The 27004-nt window shown below is 43.9% G+C and overlaps 1 protein-coding gene across 1 annotated transcript; it reads right to left on the minus strand.

Annotated features, from left to right (window-relative positions):
- Window positions 1-555: 555 nt before the first annotated feature.
- On the minus strand, window positions 556-24950 carry midn (midnolin). Its single transcript, XM_033965643.2, has 8 exons — window positions 24610-24950; window positions 22756-22984; window positions 21049-21136; window positions 20858-20920; window positions 11044-11583; window positions 10314-10440; window positions 9894-10211; window positions 556-3448 (listed from the first exon to the last, which is right to left on the minus strand). The coding sequence occupies exons 1-8, from the start codon at window positions 24683-24685 to the stop codon at window positions 3186-3188; spliced, it is 1704 nt and encodes a 567-aa protein (XP_033821534.1). The 5' UTR covers window positions 24686-24950; the 3' UTR covers window positions 556-3185.
- Between the last annotated feature and the right edge of the window lie 2054 nt (window positions 24951-27004).

A 27004-nucleotide genomic window follows, 5' to 3' on the forward strand; every position in this document is an offset into this window, starting at 1 on the left:
ATGTATGAATTATACAAATGCTCATGACCTCCTTCGTGCTCTCAGTCCTTATAAATCAAACTGGAGCTCTGATGAAATGGTCCAGCCTATCTATTACATTAGCTATAGGGTAAGGCAATATATTATCAATGAGAATAATAGCTTTGCTTCTTTTACGTATTCCGCTCTTATCGTGTTACCTCATGAAATACATTCGTTCATGAAACATAAAACTGAAATACAGCTTTCATTCAATTTTATTAAATCAGAAATGAATACTCACACACGGCTGATTACTCATTTTGTCTTTTTTTATTTATTTATTACCTAAAAAAAGAAAATGTTCTATCACAAGTCACACTGAAATGTATTGCTTAAGAAAAAAAAATATATTCATAGATTTTTTCCACTTTTTTTGTAATTTTTTTTCTCAGTTTTTTCCTTTTTTCGGAAACGTGTGTTTCCATTATAATCCACCAAAAACAAAAGATTTCTTTTGGACATGAGCATCAGCTGTACCATGCCCTATAACAACTGTCTCCCCAATGTTTAAAAAATGCACAAAGAAATACATAATTCACAGTTACCATTTTGGTTTATAAATTAATACAGTCACACATGTGCTACACCGGTCTAGAGCTAGAACATTGTAAAATTGTATTCTGAATCCTGTTATATTCAATAGTTGGCTACAAGAAAGAACAGGCAACTTAAATGATCTGAATACCACCAAGTTTTTTTTCCTCTCTGTAATGCTTCATCATCTTTTTTGTTTTGTTTCATCATCTTTTGACTTTTACACAGAAGTGAGGCACACACAGAGTATAGTTCATACATATACAAACAAAATTAAATAAAAAATTTGGGAGGGGCTTGAGCTAAACTGTCTATGTGACCAGGAAGTGCATGTAGTTTTGGCGTCCTCTTAGGATCAACGTAATCTGAAATGGGCTGGGTTTCCACTCAGCCTACAAGTACTGTGGCGTAAACTTTGAAGGCTAGCTTAGCATAATTGTAGCTTTTCGTATTGGAGTACAGGGGAGATGTGCGTATTGAACAAAGAACAACAAATATGGCAACACATTGGGGACAAAAGGCAAGAATTGAGGAACTACTTTTGCTGAAATAACCTTCAAAATCTATAAATACTACAGTTTTGCGTGTGTAAAAACCAGTGAAAACAACTTGAAATCAGCTTGACACTGACACTGCAAGGGCAACATTTAAGGCACAGAAGCCTTTGACATAATTTGAGACTCCACCAGCTAAAAAGCACTAAACCACAGATGCCCAGTTCCTCAGTGACAAAATGGTGCCTTGATGACGACAACAATACACAGAAAACATTTCCCCATTCCCATTGTTCCCCCACAAGTGTCTCGTTTTTAGTGAAGGTAATAATAAGGCCACTTAAAAAAACAATGAGGTTCACCAAAAAGGTAATCTCTCTCTGCAATCTCTAGGAGTGCAATAATGGTGGTCGATCATTCAGACAGAAATACACCAAATTTAGACGAACTTTTAAGTCCGCCATTCTGCTGGTTCCAGGCGAGCAGAGGGGAGGTGGGCTGTCAGTCTGGATCCGTGAAAAGTCTCTGAAATTCCTTGGATCAAACCAGCGCATTGGGGAGTCAAAGAGTCTCTTGTCTCTCCGAAAATTGCCATCGTCTTCATTGTCAAAACAACAGGAATGTTCAGTTAACTTCATCTGTTTTGGTTTTGCGTCTGTAATACTTAAATTGCAGGACACTTTTCCTCTTTGTAAAAAAAAGAAATGTTACAAAAATCTAACCAACAAAAGCAGCATTGGTTGTCTTTTTCTTCACAAAATCATGCATGTTGTTAACCTTCATTCCCCCAAAGCACCAGTTTCAAAATGTTTTTTTTTTTTCTCTCATCAATAGAAAGTAAAATGTAGTTTCACACATTTGCATGCAAAAAACGTACTATTCCCTCCCAGTTTTTGAACGTTCCTGTGTGTAGCAGCAAAACTGTAAAAGGCCTGACCTGATATGTCAATGAATGAACTGGTGGAGGCACTATCTAACTATGATGCTCAATCCTACTTACCTTCTGACAAGAGAAATTTTGTTTGTTTCGGATCACATATGTTGAATGGGGCCAATATGGAAATGAATGCTATACTCTTCATGCATTTACTGCAGTGAATTTAAAAGCTATGGGGAGATTTGGGAGACATTTGGACAAAATCGGGGACATCATAAATCAATTAACACAACAAACACACGCACCCTCATAAACCTTTGCCAATTGTCACAGTTATATACACAAAATCTAGTCATTTCAGGTCTGTTAGACGTGAGGTGGGCTCTGTGAAACTCCTTGTGGTTGAGGCTAGACAAATAGAACCCATCAGTGAGCTGAATGAATTAATGAATTGATGTACACTTAATTAGTAGTCAAAGACTTGACTAAAGCCACAGAGGGCTGCTGCTTTTTGAAAACAGCAGATAGGAAAAGAAATAAAAATAGATTTTTTTCCATATATTTAAAGTTTTTTAAAATCCTCTAAAGCACTTTCTGTTCATATTAATTTACTTTTTGTTTATTCATTCCTATTGATACCCTATGTCGCTGAGGTTCACTACTTCCATAATCTTTTCTATTTCAGGCCCTGCCTCCTTGCACACCAGTTGTTATAAATCATGTGCAAAATCAACTTCTTTTTTACTGTTATATGAAAACCTGAATGCTTTGTGAACAATGCTACATATTTTATCATTTATAAAATATAATATGTTTCAAAATGGCAAGAAAAATCAAACAAACAAAATCTGATTCAACCACCCCATAACAGGTAGAAACTGAACTTGGTAGGTGTGATCAAGAAGAATGCCCATAGGAATAATCCATATAGTTCGGTAGCTCTGCCTTTGTCCCGACTGTGAAGCGCCCGGTGCTTCTGTCCTGTGTTTTAGTCCAGAGTGGAGTGCTTCATGTCCACAGTGAGTTGAACAAAATAATCTAGAAACACCACCACCATCTCCCTCTCAGTTCTGCTATGCTCAAGTCCAGGTTAAGTCTCACTGGTCAGTTTATGACTTGTCCAAATCCAAGCTTAAAAAATCAGTGTTCTGTTGCTATTGTTGCAGAATGGGTTCAAGTCTGTACGGAGCCTTCCCCGGTGCTCCCTTCCAAAGAATCTTAATCCTTTGCACACATTTTTGAAGATACTATATCCTATCTTAGGCCATGACAAACTCAGACTTGAGGTCAGCCTTCACATCGGGCTTCCACACCGAGTCTTCAAAGTCCAGATCCAGGGAGCCCTCGCTGGACATGCTGCTGTTGCTATTGCTGCGGCCGGCCTTGCGGTTGGGCAGCCAGTGGTAGGGTCCACGCTGGTCCCGCCGGGCCTTCCTGCGCAGCCTCTTCTGCTGCATCAACAACTGCAGGCGCTCCACCTTACAGCGAGTAGCACGGTTCTCTGTCTGACGTAGCCGGTCACCTACCAAAGAAAGAGACAAGGTTTGGTTAGTCATTGTCTGGTGACAACATTTATAAAACAATAGCTGATCAAACAGTGAGAAAGATATTATTGGTATGTAGGCTTGTTATTGTACTCTGGTCAGTTTATTTTGATTCAGTGAAAAGCCAATGCACAAAGTAGCAGCCTCATGTTGCTGCACATATGATGCAAACACCCAAAAGAACTTTGGAGGCTTTGCAGGTGTCAGTCTCTGTTTTAGTCATTATGTAGTTATTAACTAATACTAGTATTAATCATATTGATTCTCAGTGAGATGCACCAGAACCATTGTACTTAAAAAAGCACAAAGTCAAAAGACAATGTCAATATGTTTACAGGCAGCAGATGAGGCTGCACGGTCTTAATGATAATGTTAGGACACACAAGAATCACAGGCACATTCAAGTACACACTTTAACATTGGAATCACATCTCCACCTCCCCAGTACGCATCATCAGCCCCCTCTCTGCTATTTCACCCCCTTATAGCTCAGTAGGGAGACTTATATCCAGTAACAAGGCCATACACCGCACAAACATAAGTCAAGGTAAGATGTATCGTATTGGACAGCCTATCCATTTAGCAATGATATCCGGGCACATGATTCCAGATGACATGGACGTCATACTAAATGCATTCCTGCAGCTGTTGATGTGACTATAGGGGAGTGGGGTCTCGAGGGATGTCCCATGTGAATGCATCCCTACACTTGAACCGAATCGAGCCTAATTCCATTTCTGCGTATATTCAGAAAGGAAAGGAAGGGAAGAGGGGGGAAAGCAACCGCAATCTATTAGCCAGCTCCATTAGTATCTGTCTGGGAATTAAATAATTAAATAATGGGGTCTTGAATGTCAATAAACCAAAAGCACAGCACAGTGACCATCTCTTCTCTCTGGCCTGCCTAGTTTTTTCCCCTCCTTCTGCGTGCACCGGAACACACATGCACTTCAGATTCACATTGAACTACATCACACATACACACAAACTTAAGTATACCCAACAACACACTGGTATGCACGTGCGCACACACTCACACGGCAAGCACCCACAGTAGCTTTTAACGTGGATCGATGGCAAATTAAAAAGACCTATTGATTAAACCTTAGCTCTAGTGCAGCCATCCATCTCGGGGCCCAGGACAACGCTATTGGCTTTCAATACAAAATGCAAGCGAATGGAAATTGTAAGCAGAGAGGTGGGGTGGTAGTGGTGGGGGTATAGGGTTTTTTTCTCCTATTTTTTTCTTTATTATGGCTTCCTACTCTCAGCTCATTGACCCAACTGCCCCTCCTCTCCACCACCACCCACTCCACTCTCCTCCAACCCCCACTGCCCCAAGTCTCCCCGGAGACAGCAAGGTGGGGCAAAAGGAGTGAAGGAGAGATGGGGGGTGGCAGTGGTGCTAGTAGTAGTGGCGGCAGCAGCGTGGGTTAAGGAATTCCTCCCCCAGGGGCAAATGGGGCAAAAGAGGAAGCACATGGGGGGGATGGATAGAGCAAAGGACATAGAGACGAGGGTGGAGGGTATAAGGATTGGCCGTAGGTGGCAGTTTTCCGAATCGATTTTCACACTGCTCCTCCTCCCCACATCGGAATGAAATCTGTGTGGGCTTAATTCGCCTCTTTCTCTCATTTGCTTATCGGATCGAGCCATTTTGCCATCTATAAATACTCACCAGTGTTTTCCAAAGAACAAAAGTGGCTTTAGACAAAGGTGGTTAAGCCAATTGCATATGTTAGTTTTCATCCATTCACTATCTTCAATATGTTACATTGTTTTTGGACTTAACATTAGAACTTAGTGTTTATTTGTACGCTTTAAAACTTCTCCTTATTAAATCACACACTGGTTGTATTATTTCCTCATGTGAGTATGCGTATATGTATCAAATATTCCTAATGTTTTGGTTTCATCTCAAGAGAACAGGGGTAGGTACTGGGGTGACGGGGCGACACAGAGGGGGCTTTGCCATTGTTCCGTTGCCTCAGCTCCATGTGACATCAGTATACCGCTCCAAGGGTTTCTTTCCTTCACACTATTCCTGCCTATTCCCCTGCCCTTACTAGCCAAAGGCACCACTCAGCTGTGTCGAAATAAGGCAGGCAAACTGAACGCTTGCACGTGTTTTTATAGGCACAGCAGAGAGGGGGGTGATCACTTAACTTCACTAATAATATTTCCATGTATTAGTTACAATTTGAATGTTTATTGTTCAAAAAAAAATCCAGAATTAGAATTTTTTCCTTCTTTTGGTTGGGTTGAATACAACTTGAGTGCAGTTTAATGGATGCTCTGCTAACAGTATTATAGCATTATAGAGCAGTTTGGTGTTGCCGTAGGAGGTCTTGGTCTTTGGCTTGGCAAGTGCTCCGGGAATGTGCTTGGAGCTACACCAAACTTTGTGTCAGTGTGTGTGTGTGTGTGTGTGTTCATTCATGAGCGTCACTACCGGAGCCCTGGGCGGAAGGCCGGACACAGCTGGCCGCAGGGATCTCCAGACTATGTTTATGACAGTGGGGCTATTATTAGGGCTGGCTACGAAGGACAGACTATACACGGAGAAACACACAGGCTGGCCCAGAGCCCTGCTGCAGAGACCAGCGCTTGACGTGAGCACAATAACCTTGGAGGACCCAGCCAGAGAGAGAGAGAGAGAGAGGGAAAAAGGGAAAGAGAGAGAGATTGAGAGAGAGAGAGGTGGCACTAAAATGAGCCAACAGGAAACGCAACTTAAAGGGGACAGGGAGGAGAGCTTTTCTTAGCACCACTACAGAGAATGTGCATGACGCTACGGAAAACTGAATTACAGGGCTAGAAAGTGTGGCCTAGTAAAAAATGTCTGACGGAAATCTTTAAAAGTCAATCTAACCCAGTAAATTTTGAAACTGGTAGCTGTTGCAAAAAGATGTTATTGTACGAATAACAAGTAATTATTGCAGAATTCTAAACCTGGGTCTTGATTAATACTATGCATGTAATTGTAATGATAACAAAATCCAGCTACAGTAGGTTAATGACTTTTTGTATTGCACTACTTTCAAGCACCATAACTCAGTCGCTTCAGATATCCCCAAAACTATTCTATCTAAGAGCAGTACGCAACGAGGCACTGCGGGCAAAGGAATGGATGGAGAGAGAAAGAAAGACGGGGTGATCTATGAATAATCGATGCGTCAGTCAGTTTTCCTTGCCTTTGAGCCCAGCCCAGCAACACAAGGGCTGGACGGAGATAGGGAGCACCAACAGGAGGAGGAGGGGTGGAGCGGGAGAGGTGGTGGAGGGAGGAGGGCTGCAGTGTGCGGGATGCAGGGGGAGATTAAAGGAGCTTCTTCTGCTATTGATTGCATAAAGATTGGCCTTCATTTGCAGTTGTCTTAGTGCTGTTGTTTGTTTGTTTGCCTTGATAAGTCTTGTGATCTTGCAGAGAGAACATTGTGTTTGCTCAGCATCCAGGGAACCGGGGAAAAAGAAAGGAGGGAGGGGATGTGGGCAACAGAAGAATAAAAAGAAATAGAAATGGAGATTCACATTGCAGCAAAGTCAGATGATGTGTGGGTTAGAGAAGTGCAGAACCAAATTATATAAATGCATAATGGAATTTTTTGTCCTCTATGACCAAATGAAACGCACCAAAGTGAAGCCACCAATCCCATACAAGCTACTATGAACATTTTGACAGGCTATGAAAGGGCAGTGACAGCCCTGCAGGGACACAAGCTCTTCAATGACTTTTAGACTTAATTTGCATTCCCTCTCTCTCTTCCTCTCTCCTTCTCACTCACTCCTCTCCTTGTCGAGTATGAAAGGGCACCTGATGTGCTTGGCTGCTTTTTCCAGATAGCTGTATACTGCTGTTGTTGTCACTGGGCCACTGGCACAGAGATACCAGCAGGGCATGTATGTCACTGTAAACCCACCCCAGTTGTACAGGGGATAATGTGTTTAAATAACTCAATAATTGGACAGGGGTGCGCTCCAACTATCCCCCAACTATCTCACCTCTACTAAGATAATGAGGTAGAGGATATAAACAGAAGACCTTTCATTCATAAAGCTCATAAAAGACCCTAGTAAAGGGACATCAAAGTGGTCTAACAAATGCATTCCATGTATTTATGTTCATATATTCTACCACTAACCTTATATAGCACATAGCAAAGCCCTTCCTAAAAGCAGCTGCAGTGGGACTAAAAAGCCAGCCTCTAATCCACTCCTCAGCCCCCTACCTCAAATCCCACAAAGGCCCTGCCCGGTGCCCTGTGTGCGGCCCCTGTCCCCTAGGCCTCCAGACAATGGCACACTAGCCCGGGATAGGGAGGGGGCAGAACAGAGGTGGGGGTCCATCCTTCTCAGTACTGGAATGTAGCTAACAATCAGCCTGGCAGGACATCCCAAAAGCTTGTTCAAAATCTAACCTTGTCACATAATCTCTGTCAGCAAAAACTACAGAGCGAAGCCACCAAACCACAGCGCTGGCCTTTAAAGCAGCCATTTGTGGTCAACTATGTGTTCCCGTGTGTATGTTTCTGAGCTTTTTATTTACGCTTGTCATCTCCCCCTCGCGCATGAACTTGCAAGAGGAAAGGGTAAAGGCTCTCAGGAGACAGCCGAGCTATGTGACATTTTCAAGAGGGCTGTCTCAACCTGCGCACACACCATTTTCAAGCACATGGGAAGCAGCGGGTTATTCCAGTTAGCTGAGTGAATTTCTGTGAAGAGAAGTTAAGTGGCCACGTTAAGTCCTGCATTGGGAATCAGATGATAAGACTACAGGGGTCTGCTTAGTCATCAGTTTTCATGGGACAAGGATTTCAATGTCCATTATCCACTGGAGCTTTACAGTTACCTATTCAATAACTGTCTACCCTGAAGTCATTAAAAAAGTTGTGAAAGGGTATTTGAGCAGCCTTGTCCCAGCTGGAAGTTATGGATAATCAGTGAACATTTACAGAGTGGACTGATGGACAGGATTTAATAAACACTAGCATGATGAATAGGACTTAGGATTAAAAAAAAAAAAACTCCCGTCTTCTGCCGCCTCTCACTGCCCTCTCTCACACAAAGCAAATTCTTATTCAGGGCTGCATAGAATACATCTTTCTATTTAAAGGCCAAATGTGCACAGACAATGTATTGATGCACAACACAGACATGGAAAGAAAGAGGGGGTGATTAGGAGGAAGAGAGATGGATTTTACAGCAGGGCTTTTTTTGGACAGCAAATGGGGGAAACAGTGGCGTGGGCTGCAGAATGTGAACGCGAGAGCTGACAAGAGGAAGAGGAGGAGGGGGCCATGAGGAGAGGTCTTCCCTGAGTTAGGAAAATAACCCAGTGTTATTCCATCTGTTCAGTGCACGTTCGTAAGGCCGCTCAGTGTGATGCACAAAATACGCAGCAGTGCCTATAAATCGCAGTCAGTTCTTACGACTGCAACGACTTAAATGGTTCATTCTGCTTGTGCATGCGGTCGTAAAACAAAGAGGACAAAGCAGCACAGTCACAATGGAAGTGTATGCACTTGCTTTTCTAAACAAAAGAAAACATTAAACATTAATCACAGCATTGGAGCTGGAACTATTCAACAAAATTTACCCACAGCTCACCACAGTAGCTCAATTTCCTCACTAGGAGATAAGGAGGCAGCAGAGGACAATGCTGTTTCTCCCAGCGCAGCAAGTCTAACCTTACAACATTGACTGAATGTTATCGATGCTGGACATCTGTCTGACACTCCACATCCTGTGTCTTTCTCAAGGAAAGAGACCCTCCAGTGTATAATCTGAACTGCACACACCTGCCCTGCCCCAAGTCTTGGGCCTGGGTATGTCATGGTTTGTCCAGCCCTATAGCCTGAGCCCATACATGCCCCAGCTGTAGCCTTTCTTTAGGAGCTAGATTCACCACTCACTGCCTAATCTTATCTAAACACAGCCCAGCCCAGGCTCCAAGGGGTAAAACTATCTCCTAGGTGCACACAAACAAAGCAGATTGCACAGGCTGACAGGTCGAGCCTGATTGAACAGGTCTGCAGAGGGTAGCATTACTAAGGGGATCCCCCTCTGCTGCAGCCTCTCTACCTTTGTTCTCCGGAGAGATATGACTGCTTCTGTTCTTTCACGGCTTTGCTACAAAGTAAAGTTCTGCTCATTAAACATTTTAATAGCAACGACAGTGAGTCAGACTAAATCAAGAAGATAAACAGACAATTAACTGACAATTACATCTAGTAAGATTACAATGAAATGGTAGTATTGAGTAAAATATGAGCTCAGCCATCACATATTCAGAGAACAGCACTACTAAGTGTAGTAACATCTGCCTCCCAGAGCTGGGAGCAATGCACAACGACTTAATGTGTGTGTTTGGGTTGTGTTCATGACATGCTTGCATGAGCAGGATCAGACAGTGGAGTCACTCACCGGGAGGCTTGCACATGTGGATCTCACTCTGGCACTGCACCAGAGGATGGAGGGCTGGAGGGGGGCTGCTGCGGCTGCAGGAGGGCACTGAGGTAGCTTTGGCAGCGAGCTCTGCCATGCCAGTAACCGGGGGTGACGGGGGCGGAGAAGGGGACGTGGGTGACCCGCATTGGGTCTGGTAGCGCAGCTGCGTCAGAGATGGGGGCATGCCCTGATAGTGGCGAGTCGCACTCAATAGATCGTTAAGGATCTGGAGGATGGTACTAATATCTCGTCTGGGACGCCCTGTGCTGTCCTGGCAATTTGGGTGCAAAGTGCCTGAAAAAAGGCACACAAAAGTTTAAATATTTTAATTTCACATTAATTTATTTTGCTGATTAATGCTTTTCTGCTTTTGTTCAAATGCAGAAGTGTGTTCACCTGAAAAAGTCCCTGAGAAGACTCCGGGAGCATGGTTTACAAAGCTCTCAATGATGGCTCCAGGTTTGCGGGAGCGGGAGGAGGAGCTGCTGCCACTGTTTGGGCTGGTGGTGGAGCTGCAGTTTGCCTGCAGAAGACATATGGACAACACATTAAGACACAAATAATTACAAGTGTCTCAGTGAGGACACTCCTGACCCGTGTGGTATTTACACTTCATCATATAGCATGTATAATGTATACAACTGTTCTGAGGACACCCCTAGGTGACCTTTGTAGGCTATAAGGCTGTATATGTACAGTAAGCAACCTAAGCAGGAAAACCTAATCTTTCGTAGGGACATCAAGTGACAAGGACCTGACCTGGGGTCCCAAAAATGCAATAAGACCAAGTTAGGAAACATATGTGTCTAACGTTAGCAAAGAATTAACCTGCTAACATGTGAAAGTGAAACTACAACCCAGGGAAAGGTCACATGTTCGCGTACACTTAAGGCTTGATGAGAAAAAAAACATCCGTTTTCCGTACATCTATACCATTACAACGCCTGTGCACCTTTTGTGAGTCCCTTGTGCATAAATAGTTCTTAAGGTTAGGTTAATGATTGTCTTGCATTCATTGCAATCTCATTCTACCTTTTCTCTGATTGCTAGGATCACTGATTCTTAGGAAGCCTATGCTTTTATCGCTTTAAGAATGTATAAAACATATTACACCTGAGTAGCTTACCTCTGGGCACAGGACTGGGGCTACAGGGCTGGGCTGGCTCATGCTGTGGCCGGACTGGCTTGACGAAGGCTGGTGGTAGTAGTGATGGTGGTGATGGTGATGAGCTGGAGATCGAAACAGACTTGTGGGCATGTGGGACGGCCGAGGGGAGTGGGGTGGAGGGGGTGGAGTTGGAGGACTACAGTGAGCGGATGAGGCGGACTGGTGGTACATGGGAGGCAGCGGCTGGTGGTGCGAGGAGGGCATGGGGAAAGACAGGGGCACAGGGGAAGGGGTGGAGGAAGGGTGAGGCGGTGAACCATGTGAGCTGGGACTGTGTGGATGGTGCGGATGGTGGTGGGGGTATGGGTGGGGCACACGAGGCTGTCCTGTGGGCTGTGCCACACTGCTGTCCCCACTGCCCCGAGTGATGACGTGTCTGTGCTGGAGCTGAGGACCTCCGGACTGCTGCGCCGCCAACTGCAGCTGCACAAACATCATGTGGTCTCCAACGCGCAGCGCCAGGGTGAGCGGCGAGCGGCCGGACAGGAAGTCACTGACCTGAGGAAACAGGGACAGGGACAGGGACAACAACATTTAGTTGTTAGCTGTTATTAGTGGTGTTTTATGCATAGTGCTAGAGTCTTATTACAATGACTACACTTTGCTAGTCTGCTTTCTAATTTGGCCGTTGCACACACACAGACCCCCTCTTCTAGACGCAGCCCATTAGTGCATTATGGAGTCTTTCACTATTCTCCAACACTGGGGCTTTTACATCTGCAGAGCGTGAAGAAAGCCAGTGAAGAACACAAATAGAGCCCACTCCTCTTCCCACTGCCCTCGGCCTGTTCTTAGTCAGCAGTGTCATTCAGCGCAGGAACAAAGGCCACCCTTCTGTCTGGCCCGGGGCCTGAAAAATCAGTCCCACGTCCAGGAAACACAGCCCGCCCGCCTCTCACTCACAGAATGCTTGATTGTCCATGGGTCCATGGCGGATCTGGAAGGGCTGCCCATTTTTGGAGCTGTGGAGCAATGGCCTCCACTGACCCGCGTGTGGCCTGGACGAGCACACAGTCACACACACTCACACAGACTAAAGAGGAGTCACGACTTGGTTTGAGGATTCACACTAAACAACCAAACTCTTGTCCTCACCCACTGCATTCCCGCATCCTGCTCTTAAACGTTTGCCTCCCACTGCCTTTCCAGCAAAAAACCCTCACCTTTGAGTATCTTGTCAAATAAATGCATGCAGATAGAAACAAATAAGAGTGCCTAATATCATGTTGACTTTGCTGTTCCTATAGATTTCAGTAACCCTTACATGTGTTTACCCCTAGAGGCAGAGTGGGTCACAGAAGGCACTCAGCTATACACTGAACAAGAGTGCACTAAAAGGGCCAGTCAGAGAGAGGGAATAATACCTGGTAATAGAGACATACATACAAAGACAGGGCAAGGCAAGTGAAAGCCTGATTCCCCTAGACGCTGCTGCTTTTGGAGTGTGCTTTGGAGATGTTGGCCTGTAGTTAACCCCACGATCACCAGGCTCTGCCCTCCATCACTCCTCTCTCCCTTTTTCTTTCTGCTTATTTATTTCTCTATCGACCGCTGCCTCTCTGTTGCCAGGGTGACCTTTACACATTGATATTGACATGGTTTGGAAAAAGAGGATTGCGGGAGGAGAGGAGAGGAGGGGGAGGCAGGTGAAAAGACTTTGGGGGTGGGGTGATCTCGAGGTTGTATGTAAATAATCAACAGTCCAGTAATGAGTTACATTTCCCAGAGTAACTTTCAGAATGATTAGTATGAGAACTTTCATGCAACTAGTTCTGGCAAAGTCTACCGTATTTTTATATTAATAAGCTGTCATGAATTATCATGAACTTCAGTACCTCCAGATACTTAAAAATACTGTTCATGGTTAAATGATTCAGCAGTATTACATTGTGGGAACATTTTACTTACAGCTAAATACAGCTAAATCAGCTTTAGTTTTTCAAATTTGCTAACATAGCCAATGCCATGACTTGTTGATACACCCGTCATGATTGCCCCATTGCAGTGGGACAATAAAGCCAGCATGCCCCCGGGTCTGGGTGTGAAGTAAGGACAGGGTGCTACATGAGAAGGCTCCAGGAAACCCCATGTGCAAAAGGTCAACGGTGAGCTGTTACTGAAGTGTGGAGTCCGTTTGGGGAGTGGGAGGAGGCTGGCATTCTAAGGTGGGGGGAGAGATGGAGATAGAGAAGGCAGGAGGGCAGAAGGGGAGGAGGTGTCTGGTTGACTGGCAGCTGTTGAGTGTGTAAATGTAGAGGATAGCATCAGATAGCATCAGAAAGGGAATCTGGCATAGAACTTAATTTAAATTTAAACCCATGTTATTACAAGAGGGTAGTAGATATTGTGAAACTATGAGAACACTACATTGTGCAATTTATAACTGCATTAGGCATTCACATTTGATCTTAGCATTTCAAAATCAATTTGACAAGGACGTGTGTTTCCATAATTCATCCAACCTGTACATACATATGTATTTCCAATTTAAAAGAAGACATCATTTACATATGTAGTACATGGGAGAAAGTGCGATGCAAAGAGGCCTGGTGGTGACTGACAGCAGGAGAAACACAGAGGAGGCTTGATTACCCTTATAATGATTAGTGCGGATTATTCAAAACCACCAGATGAAATTCATGTCCTCCTACTGCGCTCCTGACACCACATGGCAGTTCCAAATTAGCCAAGGAGAGAATGAAGCCTCTCCTCTCTCTTTTTCGCTCCCTCCCTCTATATGCCTCCTCCGGCTGATTTTGTGTCACTCTTGGTCTCAAAGTCTCAGGCGTGGTTGAGTCACAAAGTCAATTTAGAAGTTGCTCACACTTGCCCGGCTTAGTCTCCCAACACGCGCGGGCTAAAAATCTCCTCTGTGCTGCTCTGACTCATTGGAGGGTCGAGAAGCGCGCATGCCACCCACCGCAACCTCATCTTTGGGCAGAAACTAAAAGGGCAGAAACCCACATAAACAAAGACAGGACAAATGATAGGGGAAATTTCAGCAGCTACAATCAGGACACTCTTGTAACTTTGTGGTTAGCTTTCCCTTTGACCACAGAACCAACAAAAAAGAGCAACTAATATCCATATTACAATACACTGAACTGTTTAGAGACCTTAATTAGTTCTTTGTTCAGTCCTGGTTTGCAATATTCAACAGTCAATCTCATATTTTACTCATATTGTGCTGGTATAAAAAAGTAATACATTTTCAGAAGTAGAATTCCTCTTCTTCCAAGCAGTATCATTTGTGACTGACATGCTATTTTCCCCGACAACGAGAAGAGGGCTGAACAGCTTGTGTAGCTCGGAGCCGGGAGCTGTGGAGTGGAACACCTGAAATAGGGCCTTGTTTCCTGGGGGAAGGGAGGATGCGAAGCGCCCTGCCTGCCTCGCTGCCTGCCAGGGGCTAGATTGGCGAGTGATCGTGTAACAACAAGCCTCTTCCAGACGGACAGAGACTATGAAGGAGGCGAGGGAAGCACATTTGTGTGTGTGGAGAGGGGGGCGAGGGGAGGAGGGGGTTGCTCTAGTGTTGGAGAGCTGGCTTGCAAACCATTCCCAGAGGTCTCGACTAGCAGCTCAGCTCCAGTCCAAACATGCCTCTCTCTCTCTCTTTCTCTAAGGAGCACAGCCAAGAAGACAGACACCAGTGCGGCCCAGCTACCATTGACGTCAGGACACAGCAGATAGACTGAGCTACAAGAACATTGCAATCAAACAAAAGAGCACTTCTAAGCTAAAATCCTCCTTGCACGATTTCTCTGTTTATCTGACTCTACAAACCTTTATAAAAACAACTTCACCTTGTCTCTAGTAGTACTTATGAGGGACAGGATTGTAAGAGGAGGCCCCCTTTTTGTTGTGTTAAGGCAGACAGACTGGACCAGCCCTGCATTGTTCTCTTTCTGATGCAGCAGCAGTGGAATGCAAAAAGCGAAGGTGGTCATGCCTGCCGAACAAGGCGTGTGTTTGTGTGTTTTTGCCCAAAAACAACATGTGAGCGTCATTACCTCTGACAGAAATTACACGGGATGCAAGTCTACTCAGGCGTTGATAAAGTGCTGCTCCCTTAATTGCCTTCACCTCACCCACTATGCACAATGGAGCAGTCAAGTGGTTAGAAATTTGTGATGTGTATCGTAACAACAGTTTAATTTTGCCAAGGGACGGTAGCAAGTTTAAAAACCCAGTAGTGAGCTTATTATTGTTTTAATTGATCTCTTAGTGTTTGATTGGCACGTGTCTTTGTACAATACCAGTTATGTCAGCCAATTTTGTAGCTTTATTCGAAAATTTAAGGGGAAATCTAAAGCTACAGCATGACTACTTTTACATTTTTTGTGACAGCATTGTCACAGAAGACCACACGAGGTTGTTTGGCAGAAGGCTTTGGTTGCTATGCGGAGATAGGGGAGAATATGATAAGGGCCGGACTGAGGAGGCGGGGATGGTAAAACATGGAGGCGAAGGGGGTTGGATGGCATGAGGATCCGAGGATGGTGCATGGGGATGGGGGTAGGGTGTCAGGGAGCTGCTGCTGCTGGTGATGAAATATTCAGTGAGAGTGCGCCTCTGGCTCCTTCCCTCTTTTTTTCCCTTTCGACATCTCTGGCTGACAGTTTTATTTATTGGGGTCCCTGTGGTTCAAGGAACTCATTTGCAGTCGTTCTTCCTTTGCACACTAAGCGAACTACGGCTAGGAGATAAGCAGGAGGAGGAAGAGACTGGAGGTGGGCTGAGTGGGAGAGAGGGAGAGGGAGAGAAAGAGAGAGAGAGAGAGGGGAAGGAGACAGAGCACTGAGCTGACATTCATGAACAACTGAGCAGCTTTGTGCCGGAGAGGAGAGAAGAGGATGGAGGATTTGAGGGCGGGACAGATGGTTGGGAAGAGGGGAAGCCTTGAGATGAGGAAGAAGGCACACTCAGCCTCCAGCGCACCTGTCCAAATTCTATGCGCGTAAGGTATGCTTCAAAAACCTGCAAATTAACCCTCACATCGACCCAGGTGTTTTGATCGCGCCAGGACACTATTGATAGCCTCGCACACCGGCTAAAGATGCAATAACAGCCTCTCAAAAGAGAAAGGGAAAGAAAAATCAATAGACTTCTTGCATCATGGCCCCCAAATCCTAAAACGCAGCCAGGGGGCTCTTCAAAGGCCCCAGTAGAGATGTTTGTAACAGAAAGAGTAAGGGTGCTAGTAGAGGACCAGCTGGCTATTGCCGAATGAGAGTGAAAAGAGAGATCAGAATGGCAAAGTTCAGGATGATCGGGTTACTGCTGAAGCCACCCCTTACTGTGTGCCAACAACTGGTCAATCCAAATCCAAAAGCTCACATATACACATGCGCACCACTGCCATACTTGCATTTCTAACCCACAGGTCTGTTAACGTTTTTTTACAATCCAATCTTGGCCTTTTCTACCTGCTGCTTTAATCACCGGTTTGGGCGCACTTAATAATAGCCACTGTGTTTTATCTTGCCAATAAAACATCACTGCCTGCATTTTTGTATCATTGAGCAATGCGTCTAAGTCAAGATTCTGACCTCCAATAGCAACTTGCCATCATTAGACTTGATGGTGGCTATCAGACTGGATATTCCTGGCCTCAGTCCCTCCCACGCAGTAGCCCCTCTTGTCACGAAGCCTGCTACTTGAATCACAAAAGCCCCAGTGTCACCAGGGGAATGAAAAAAAACAAAAAACACTGATAGTCACGACGCAAATATAGACAAGTACAGACTCCCCTTGCAGCCGAATGAGTGAGCACACAATGATTTTAAATATGGATGTGGGTGCGTGCATCCACACAACAGCGCAATGCTCTGATAGTCCTTACTGGCTCATTGCACACCTTGATGCCCTTCACCTAATAATACACCCTTCTGTGCATTTGGGACAGCACAAAGAGGATTACACACAGGTGCAAAAAAGCTGTGTGCTTCGCTTATTAATGTTGTTTTCAAGGCGAGGATTTAGCCGCATAATGAATAGGCCTTTTTCAGATCACCATTGTCTTTGATTCCATACACAATTTGATTTACACATTCACGCAATAAATTAATTTCTGTAGCTTTCATTTAGGTAACAAAAAGCAAATTAGCATTCAAAAGAGCAAGAGCAGCCTCTCCTAAGCTGTATGCATTTAAAAAAGACCTCCATTTCAACGAGAGAGAGGGAGCTATAAAAACAGTGAGGGAGGATCCATTCATATTGACCAATAGACTGGCTTGAGTCATTTTTTTCAATTCGGTGCACTCCCAAATCCTCAATACAATTACCCTGCAATGATTTCCACTGGTGTCAATCCGGCTGATTAACTAACATATAGATAAGGTTGATACGGGGCAGGGCAGTAGAAGAAGAATCATATTGACAATTTGCATTGAGCTGGGGTCATCCTCCACAGTCCAATTTTGTCTCATTTTAGTGCAACTGTCCTTCATGCTTTCCCCCTACATCTTTACGACCTTACGGGCAAGCAGCACCTATGAGAGACAGTGAAGCATGTACAGGCCAGATGTGGCTCCCCTATAGATATGCCATACACTGTGTAGCCCTTACTGCCACTGTCTATATACCTCTTATCTGGACAGCAGCACAATGACAATGCCATTGCTTCAGGGAAATATAGGGATAGGAAAAGTAGAGCAGACACGTAACTGGCCAATTCCTATGGGACATTTGGGAATGGCAGCACACAGCCACATACTCCCAATCTGTGTTAGTGTTCAAGGCAAATTTTGTCAATGCTGTAGTGCCTGCTGAGCATCACTCCAGCTGGGCCAGGCATTGATTTTGAAAGCTGTATGCACCAGGGCAGCATCAGTCAATTGAGTATATCTGGAGCCTATATGCAGACTGAAAAGGAGACTGCAGGAGGGGGGCAAGCCAAAACTTAAAATGTGTGACCCTGAATCATTGTGAAAGAGGCTGCAGGTTTAGTCCTCAAGGAACAAAGAGGTGGCTACATGGGGGGAGGGCATGAGGAGTAGGAGGTATAGGGTATAGGGTGCATGTGTGTCTTTTATACTAACATCAATGTGCGTCAATGAGCAAATAGTCCCCATGTGCTAAAAGGGACATATAATCCTTCTCTTTCTGTCAAATGCTCTGATCAATAGATGGACTGGTGATGTCACTGCCGACACCAACAACATGACACCAAAAATCAAAACTAGAAGCAATTTGAAAGCGCAGACCTCTGCCAAGGCACTGATGCTAACTCACAATAGTAAAGCTACAGTTCCCAGACTCAGACTGAAACAGATTACTAGATATACACCATATTTCATTAATAACACATTTTTGTTGTTTTTACACCTCACTAAGTCTCTGGCTCCATACTGTACATCCATTCTACTGTGGAATCAGACACTCTTTCATTCTCCGGTAGCATCAGAAATCCTCTTAAATATATCCCCTCAGTCCTGGTGTGTCTCTATATATGTGTGTGTGTGCCTTCCTTTCGTAGACAGAATGAGGGGAGAGAGAGAGACAGAGAGAGAGAGAGAGAGAGAGAGAGAGAGAGAGAGAGAGAGAGAAAGAGGAAGCAAGGGCAACTGTATTTTGATGAGCTGTCAGAAGGCAGTGGCTTAATACAGCTTAGATGTCATGCGAAAAGTGTAGCGAGATGCCAGAGGAGGAATTAAGGCAGACTGGGATTGTCCTTGCCATCATGGACAAACCCAAAGTAGTTATAGCTTATGCCTGGCTAGCTGGACTTGCAAACCCCAGCACATTTAAATTGTAGAGCCTTGGGAGGGCTGTTAACTGAAACACATTCTCCTTTGCTGATAATTGCTAAGGTTCAATTTCCATAAAACATTTTCCATCTATCTTGTTCCGTAGGCCTGTAGAAACTGTCATGTTCTTCCTGGTTGGCTGCAATCTATTCTCTCCCCCTTGGATTCTAATAGGAGGGTTAGGCGATCTACTTTAGCCCACTATTCTATGAAACCAAGTGTACTTCTAGCTACCATCCCTTCTGGAAATTAGATGGCCGAAATACTGGACAGTGAGAAGGGGTAATGGGGTAAATGCTTCGACCAAGGGCTAGTGTGGCCACCCATACATCTCCTGAGCTATTTTTAGGGTGCATATCAGCTATCATGTCAGACACTTTTAAGAGCTAAGTGCATTGATTGATTTTTGATAGCCCCAGTTAGGGAGAGAGGAAATGAGGAAAAGCTTTTGTGTTTTTCTAATCTTACGCCGATCTGTAATCTTCTCCAACAATCTATATCATTCCATTCGGCTTCATGAATTATAAAGCAGGAATCAATTGGTGGGGATAGAAACAGACTAAAGCAGCTTGATGCCTTTATTTTAACCTTTTAGCCCGTTATTCATGCTTGCAGAGCCGCAAAGATTAACAGTGCGTTGAAATGCTTGTGTGATAAGCTCTACAGAGAAGCGTCTGACTCATAACAAAGAGTAGTAGTTGAAGCAAAATGTGGGAAGAAAGCAGAGACGGGAAATATGTTTTGGAAATGATCATTGACTAGATTGAGCATCCCACATGAAGATGGGCAGGGCTCACTTCCAGCCCACAAACAACGGGCTAGAAATGCATTCAGTCTTAAACCAAACCAATAAGGACACATTCACTTGCTCACACCTACACAGTCTCTGTCATATTCTGTCAGTGCTTCTAGCTAAATGTTGAGCCAGGAATTCCACCAAAATATATCAACAGACAATAAAACACCCAACCAGTCACTCCTCTCCTTCCCTGAGTGACATACTGGATATTAGCATTCGTGAAACAGGAGCCATATATTTATTTCATTTGAATTGCAAGCAGATCAGATAAAAAAAAAAACACACCCCGTGCCCATATTGCTGTCGTATTTCTCTTACGACAAACTCTACATCCTTGACACAGTTCAAATACATGTGAACATCTAATTGCACCATCTAGTCGCGTCAGCAGGCAGTCAGCGGTGCAGTTACGTACGTCTCTGCAGTGTTGCCCAATGCTACAGAGGAAGTGTGTCTGACTCAGTCTATCAGCTGCCGCGTGCCTTCTTACGTCACACTGTTGTCTGTGTGCACCCAGCCTCATCGCCTCTCCGCTCTCTCACCCTGCACCCTAAAGCCAGCGACCGAGCACTGTTTCGCTGCTTATAGTCTCACTATTGATCAAAATGGTGAGTCAGGCCACTATGAGTCAAACCACAACATATAGAACGTTTCCTTACAAAATGCAAAGTCTCATAGCCTTTTTTTTTTTTTTACAATGTGCATGCTAAGCTTCCAGGAACCCTCATGCTAATAGTTTGTGAGAAGGTTGTCAACTCATGATCTATGCACTATGTTTATGACTGAGACTTGACTTCCTGGAAACTTGCCCATGCAGTGTGTGTGTTAGAACATAAAAAGGTGGGGAGTGATTGCAGATAAAAGCAGAAAGAAAAAAGTGGGTAGCAAGGCGTGAGAGCTATATACTCAAATACAGCTTTCGTGTGCAGGCTTCCCACAGCTGTGCGCACATACATGTTACTAGGATACAAGAGGGTGTCACTGCTTATTATATCCCAGCAGCTCGCAATACTCAGTTTAGCTTGGTTTGTTTAAGAGGCCGAGATTAGACAAGTAAAGAGGCTTGTGCACAATCTCATCTGTGTTGTATCTAGAGCTGCATTTTCACCATGGCTACAGCCCCTACCCCCACACACCCAAAGCCCTCATGCAAACCTAAGCACAAAAGGTAGCAAAAACTGTGTGTAATTTTTGTATTGTGTAAAAAGGAAACAGTTCATACCTGAGTTTCGGTGAGGCTCTCCAAGGCCTGCATTACAGACTGTTCGGGTCTTGATGCTTGAGACTGCAAATAGATCACTGGTTATAATCTTTGCATGTAGGTGTGTAATTCAGTGATGCAGTGTTATGTGAAAGCAATTTACATACTGTATATGTCTGTTATATACATAAACACGGTGGTGTGACTCTTACCATTAATCCTGCTTCGACTGTTGGTACAAGAGTTAACTTGCTCCCATCTGATATGCCCAGGTCCTGAAGTTTACCTGAACTTAGTCGCCTTGGGTTAGAGAGAACAAGATAATTAGTGCGTGCTGACAATATCTCCTGACTTGAGAAACACAAACGCCCAGAGCTGAAAAGGGCTGCAGCAGAGCAGACTTGAAAACTAGTTTGGAGAAAGAGCCGTGGGTGAAAAGGTCCATGAAAAGGAGGTATTGATTGGCCTGTCATATTTCAATTTGGAGTATAGTGGAGCTTGACAAGTGCATGTAGCGGAGACTTGGCACCACTGCCACTTGCCTAAGAAGTGGTACCCATTTCTGCGTCTTTTACTTTCTGTTGGTGAATTGCATTTATCAAACAAGAATAGAAGTAGTGCACTGAATACAAACTGAAACGAACATTTAGACTTGTAACTGATAATTACTTTCTACTGTTAAAATGATTTCATTGCAATCGTACAAACCAGAGAACAGAAAGTAGAAACAGTAGAAAGTGCACAATTAAAATAATAATAATAATAATAATGATATAATATAATTCAGTAATATTTAGTGTAATGACTTGATTGTTGTAAGTATTAGTACAATATTGTCATAAGTACAACTGGTCATTAATGTCTCCTATTGGACACCAAGGTGACCATGTACTCTGGAAATAATGACTGTTCTAGTGTTAGTTTGATACAAAGTAGTGGTATAAGAGAATCCTATTGTCCTATGAGTCACTCAGGTATAGTGACTTCTTCCAGTCCAATAGTCTAATATAGAGGACAGCGTGTTGTAAGCGTATGACCTAAATTTCACCTCATGCATCCGAACAAAGGAGCTCTAGACAGGGTTTCTGTGAGACTACTGTCTGAGGAGCACAGGAGAAGATTAAAATGGGGCTTTCAGGTTGGAGAGGATGATGTGATTTATTTGCTGATTACAATGAGTGGGAGGAGAGGGTGGTCCGAAAAACAATGCTGACTGTTTGCATGTAAGCCCCCCTTTACTTAATCTTTGCATAATGCCACCTGCACTTTTGTTAAGTCAAATTAACTTGGGCTCAATTCATGAGTACAACACCTAATGTGGTTTCATGTTGGTTTAAATAATAATAGTTTGCATGCATGAAAAGAGAACACCAATAATGCATTTGGTGACGCAAGGGATAGAATTTAGTTTTACCCCTAACCTGACACAACCAAGTGAAATGTAAACCACCTATGTTATCTTGCAAATAAGTAAATAAATGACAGGCTATACCAGGTCCTTGTGACTTTGCTCATCAATGTTTAACTTGTTTGATTCAAGCAGTATTAGCAATTCAATCAGCCTTCGCTATTCGCAATGACGGGGGTTAATCAATGGAAGTCTGCAGATAGCGTGGTCAATACTATTCCAATGACCGGTGCGTCCCCTATGCGTAATTCCAATACTGTGCGTCCTGATGCCCGCTGCCTTCCTTGAATATATTGACGTGCAAAGCGGGCAAGGTTGAATTTCTGTGCTGGATATTTCAACATATAGCTGTTACTGTAGGGATTGATGTGGCTTTTCATTGTGTCCGTATTCAGTGCGTGTCTCACTGTTACGCATGGCATTTAAAGACAAAAGCAACGTGACTGGTTTACTTAAGCGCCCCATATAGAAATACTTCAAATCTAAAAAGAAAATCTGAGTTAACACTCACGTTTCTTTGTGTAGCAGAGCGAGTCTTTCTTTAGGTACTTTGAGACGTTGCGACAACCTCCTTTTCAGTCCTTCCACAGTCTCCTCCTGGGGCAGGGAGAGCTCGAAGCGTGTACCGGTGGTGGAGTGGATGTAAAGATTCATGGATGGCTCAGTCGGGACGGCCTCGCAGGACGAAGCTCCACGACTGGTGCAGCTCCGGGCGCTGGGATGTTGGTCCATCCGATAACCTGTAGTGGGAGATGGAAGAGACGAGATGCGCAGAGCCGGAGTTGAGCAAGAGTGAAATGAAGAGCAATATCCGTTGTTTCGGCAAAGGTCCCTTGTTCTGTTCTCAACTGAAATGCAGCATTCAAAGAGGCTCTCCTCTCTCCCTACTCTCGCTCCCCGAGAGTCGAAATAAAAGCCAACTCGTCTTCTTTCTCATTGATAACATACGAATAGTTCCCCAAGAAAGTCACCTACACAAGGTTTGATTTAGTCTTTGCTGTTTTTTCCAGGGTGTAAGCGTCCTAAATGCTACATGCAGGGAGTATTACCATTTGGACAAGCGAAGACCGTTGTCAGAGAAAATATTCGCTGTCTAGAAACTAAATAATACACAGTCCTCTTGGTGGGTTTAAGCAGCTGAAAGCCTAAGTCGTGGAAATGCAAAGTCCGTAAGCTGCGATGGCTCCCTTGGCTAACAGTGAGCGGCTCTCCGCTGCGCACCTACGGCAGCTCCAATGAAATATCGACAATGAACATTGTCACAAAGTATCCCACTTCCACCATCGATAAAATACGCCCACAACCCCGAAGCCTCCGACCAATCACACAGGCGATCCTTCAGGACGCTGCTCTCTTCAGCCAATAGGATCAAGGCACTCACAGCCGCGTGGAGAGCCCGCGAGCTCAGGCCATTCATAATAAATTACAGCATAGAACAAAATATGTGCTCAGAGCACAGCAGTACACAGCAGTGACGCTTAAACTCAGCTCCGCATTTAACAGCCTTCCCAAAACAGTTTGCGTTTGGAAATAATTGTCTTCCTTTCTGTCCTATTTCATGTCCATCATACACGTAGTCTACTTTAATGTCGTCCATCAACCCTTTAAAAACCTCGATGTCCTATGTCCTATGACACCTACTATCTTACATTCAAACAGACATGATTATGGATGTGCAAAAGGCAAGCGGACAAGAAGAACGTGCAGGTTTGACTCAGTGCTGAGAATGAGACACAACAGAAGACTCGTCTCACTGCCTCTTTAGGCTGTGGCATTCTCCAATATTTTAACATCCAGACAAAAGTCAAAATGATGTTACTGAACAAACAACAAGTCCAGGATTATGTAGTTGTTCATTATAGTAGCAACATGAGTTTTTAAGTAACTCAAGTGGAACCTTGGCAAAGACCGTGCTCATACGCCATCTAGCGGCGATGAAATATAATCACACACAATTATAATTTGGAAGTTTACAATAGCCCGTGTAATAATTAAGGAAAAATCATTTCAACAATGCCAATATGTTATGATAGATTTGTTTTCACAAAACATAAGATATTCACTTTTGTTTTAGGTTCACTGATCATCACAGTGCCACCCGCTGATTAGAGTTTACACTGGCTGACATATTGCGTGAGTCGATACCAGCCTTATTAACTTAATCACGTCCAATGAAATTACATGGAAGGTGGCTCATCTAATCACTTGACAACATGCCTTTATCGATCCTTCATTGACTCATTGTCTTCAATCAATTTCTTTACCCACCAACACAGTATGCTGCGCGTCAGTTTACTCGGACGCATCTCGTAAATGCATACAACCCCGAGCAGTTTCAGTATTGCAGGATAATTAGTGTACTTACCAATTATTGTGGCGAAAACCGTAAAGCTTCGCGCTATAGTCTGTTGTTTTTCAATATGTTCCCCCAGCTTTGGCATGTAAGGTAAAACAATAAAGGAGCACAAGTCCCAGGTAAATCCCAACACGTTAATTCCTTGGAGATCTCCGCGCGTCTTTGAGCTGGACACGCCGTTACGTACAGGGTCCTAAGCTTGTTGGCCAATGGGGAAGTCGCAGCTGTGTGTCCCAAGAAGCCGCGGTGGTGTTGTCAGTCCAGCAGTGAGTTTCTTGGTAATAAGAGTGTACTGCGCATGGAAGGTGAGACACCTCTTAACACGCTCTTCTCGGATATGGGTGGAGAGTAGCGTTCTTGTTATGTCAGCGTGTCATTTAAGGTGGCAACTCGCTCGCAACAGCAAACTCTCCCACGTTTGTGCTCTCATGGGAGTGAAGAATGTGCCCACGCAAACTAATGTGACGTTGACGCGCCCAGCGAGGCTAAGAATAAGTGCTATTTATACGGCTTGATACTTTAATATCATTCAATTTACTTATCAGTGTTATACCTCCTTAACAAAATCTCAACGTAATAAACGTTTAGTTATATTAGGGGTGTGTCTTTGACGACAGAAAAATGTCACCGGGCAACAGCGCAGGTAAACATGCTGCCTGGATACAAGGGCACACAGAGAGGTAAACAAAAACTTTGTTTGCGCGTTTTTCTGCCTATTCCTGTAATAGCACATTTACATGGACAACATAACAAACAGGCCTACCTGAGGCAGGAGATGTGGGCCTGCTGACCTACGCACTAGAGGTGGAGCTATAGTCTACACTGAAGATTTGGACTTCTTGATTGCATTATGTCACTTTTTTGATTGAGGCTCGCTACCTTATTGTATCGATGGAGATGTTATTGCTTGGGTGGAAGGTTCCACAGTAAGGCATTAAGCTTATCTATCCCACGTTTATTCAATTGCAGGTGTTTGGTTTTGTTTGTTTGGGGGTTTTTTTGCTCGAAAGTAGCTTGAAAAACATACTCTCTCCACAGATCTGATCTGTTGCTTGGCCTTGTGGTATCATTTGCTTGTCTCTATGGAGATAGACAAGTTTAAGGCTGCACTATTAAACATTCCAGTCAAAGTAATAACATTCCCATGGAGACAAGTAGTGATGGACCCTCCTTCAGAAAAGTTACATGGTGCACCTTTAAATTATGATGATTTATGACATTGTTATGCACAATCATTACTGTGTCTTCGACTTCACTGCACAGTGTACAATGTGAATAACAGAAAAAAATAGATGTATTTCAAAGCCATAAGCGATGATTATGACTGAATAATTAATATGTATGTGACAATAACTCATCTCAACTTTACCTGACAAGACAGTTATTGTGGTATGACTCACAGGGACAAAGAGATGACGCCTGCCTGTGAAGATGCTAACATGCTGGAGCTAGCAGTGTTCCTCCTGCAGCCTCAGGACCAGCACAGCCTGTCTGTCTGATTAAGCAGACACTCTCCTCTGTCTCCCCACTGAGCAGGAACACAGAGGCCCACCAGCATATTATCACACTGTAGGACAACTGACTCATGGAGCACTGTGGGAGAGGGAAGGAGAAGAGACACTTAGCGCTATCTACAAGTGATTCAACAAGAAGACAAGGTGCCCTGTTTTAGTTCCAGCTTCTGTTTTATCTGTATCTATTTTGCTACAAGGTGCAGAATCAGTAAAGTTATAGAAGTTATTGCACTACAACACTTTGTATTTGCCTCCAAGTTTACTTGAATTAGTTTTATAAAAACGTGCCAGGCACTATTCAGCATGTGCACAGAGTAGAACTACAAGACAAATATAAGATAAAATAAAAATAACAGTTCTACTTGCAAATACTTTTGAGCAACTCAATTGCAATGCAAATTACATTTAAAAATGATGTAACTGAGTTAAAATCTAAACTGTGACTAGTAGGCTTCACTGAGTCAGAAATTGAGGAATCAAAACTCTTTTTTACAGTAAATAAAATCTCTGGGGATTTGGGCTTCCTACTATAGCTGAAAGCTTTCACGCATAGTATATAGTAAATTGGTAAATTCTTTCTGAGACATCAATACTGCATTTGTCTATACCAATAAGAATAGATGTGTGATATAGTGCACCATCACTGTATAATCTCAGACTGATAGAAAATGTACCTTAATGTCATCATAGCTGGCTCAGGGTCAAGTTTTTCCTTTAGCTGTTTGTCAGCACTGTCACATCAGCTCCGGTCACTCCAACCTTGTTGGCCCAAATTAGACTTTCTAGTTCAGCGGTTTCATCCTCAAGGACTAAATGAGCAATTAAATGTCATAGAGGACCATAGAGGTTCATGAGGACCTATTTCATTTTATAATGACCGAAAGTCTAGT

This window comes from Periophthalmus magnuspinnatus, chromosome 4 (genome assembly GCF_009829125.3).
Source record: "Periophthalmus magnuspinnatus isolate fPerMag1 chromosome 4, fPerMag1.2.pri, whole genome shotgun sequence".
In the NCBI taxonomy this organism is placed as follows: domain Eukaryota; kingdom Metazoa; phylum Chordata; class Actinopteri; order Gobiiformes; family Gobiidae; genus Periophthalmus; species Periophthalmus magnuspinnatus.

What these genes read in the sequence shown, in the direction of transcription:
- midn (XM_033965643.2), bottom strand. Translation starts at nt 24,685, where the DNA reads ATGCCAAAGCTGGGGGAACATATTGAAAAACAACAGACTATAGCGCGA. An exon ending in AGAGCCTCACCGAAACTCAG is followed by an intron (nt 11,584 to 20,857) that starts GTATGAACTGTT and finishes CTGTTTCCTCAG; the next exon opens with GTCAGTGACTTCCTGTCCGG. An exon ending in CTTCTCAGGGACTTTTTCAG is followed by an intron (nt 10,212 to 10,313) that starts GTGAACACACTT and finishes GCCTTTTTTCAG; the next exon opens with GCACTTTGCACCCAAATTGC.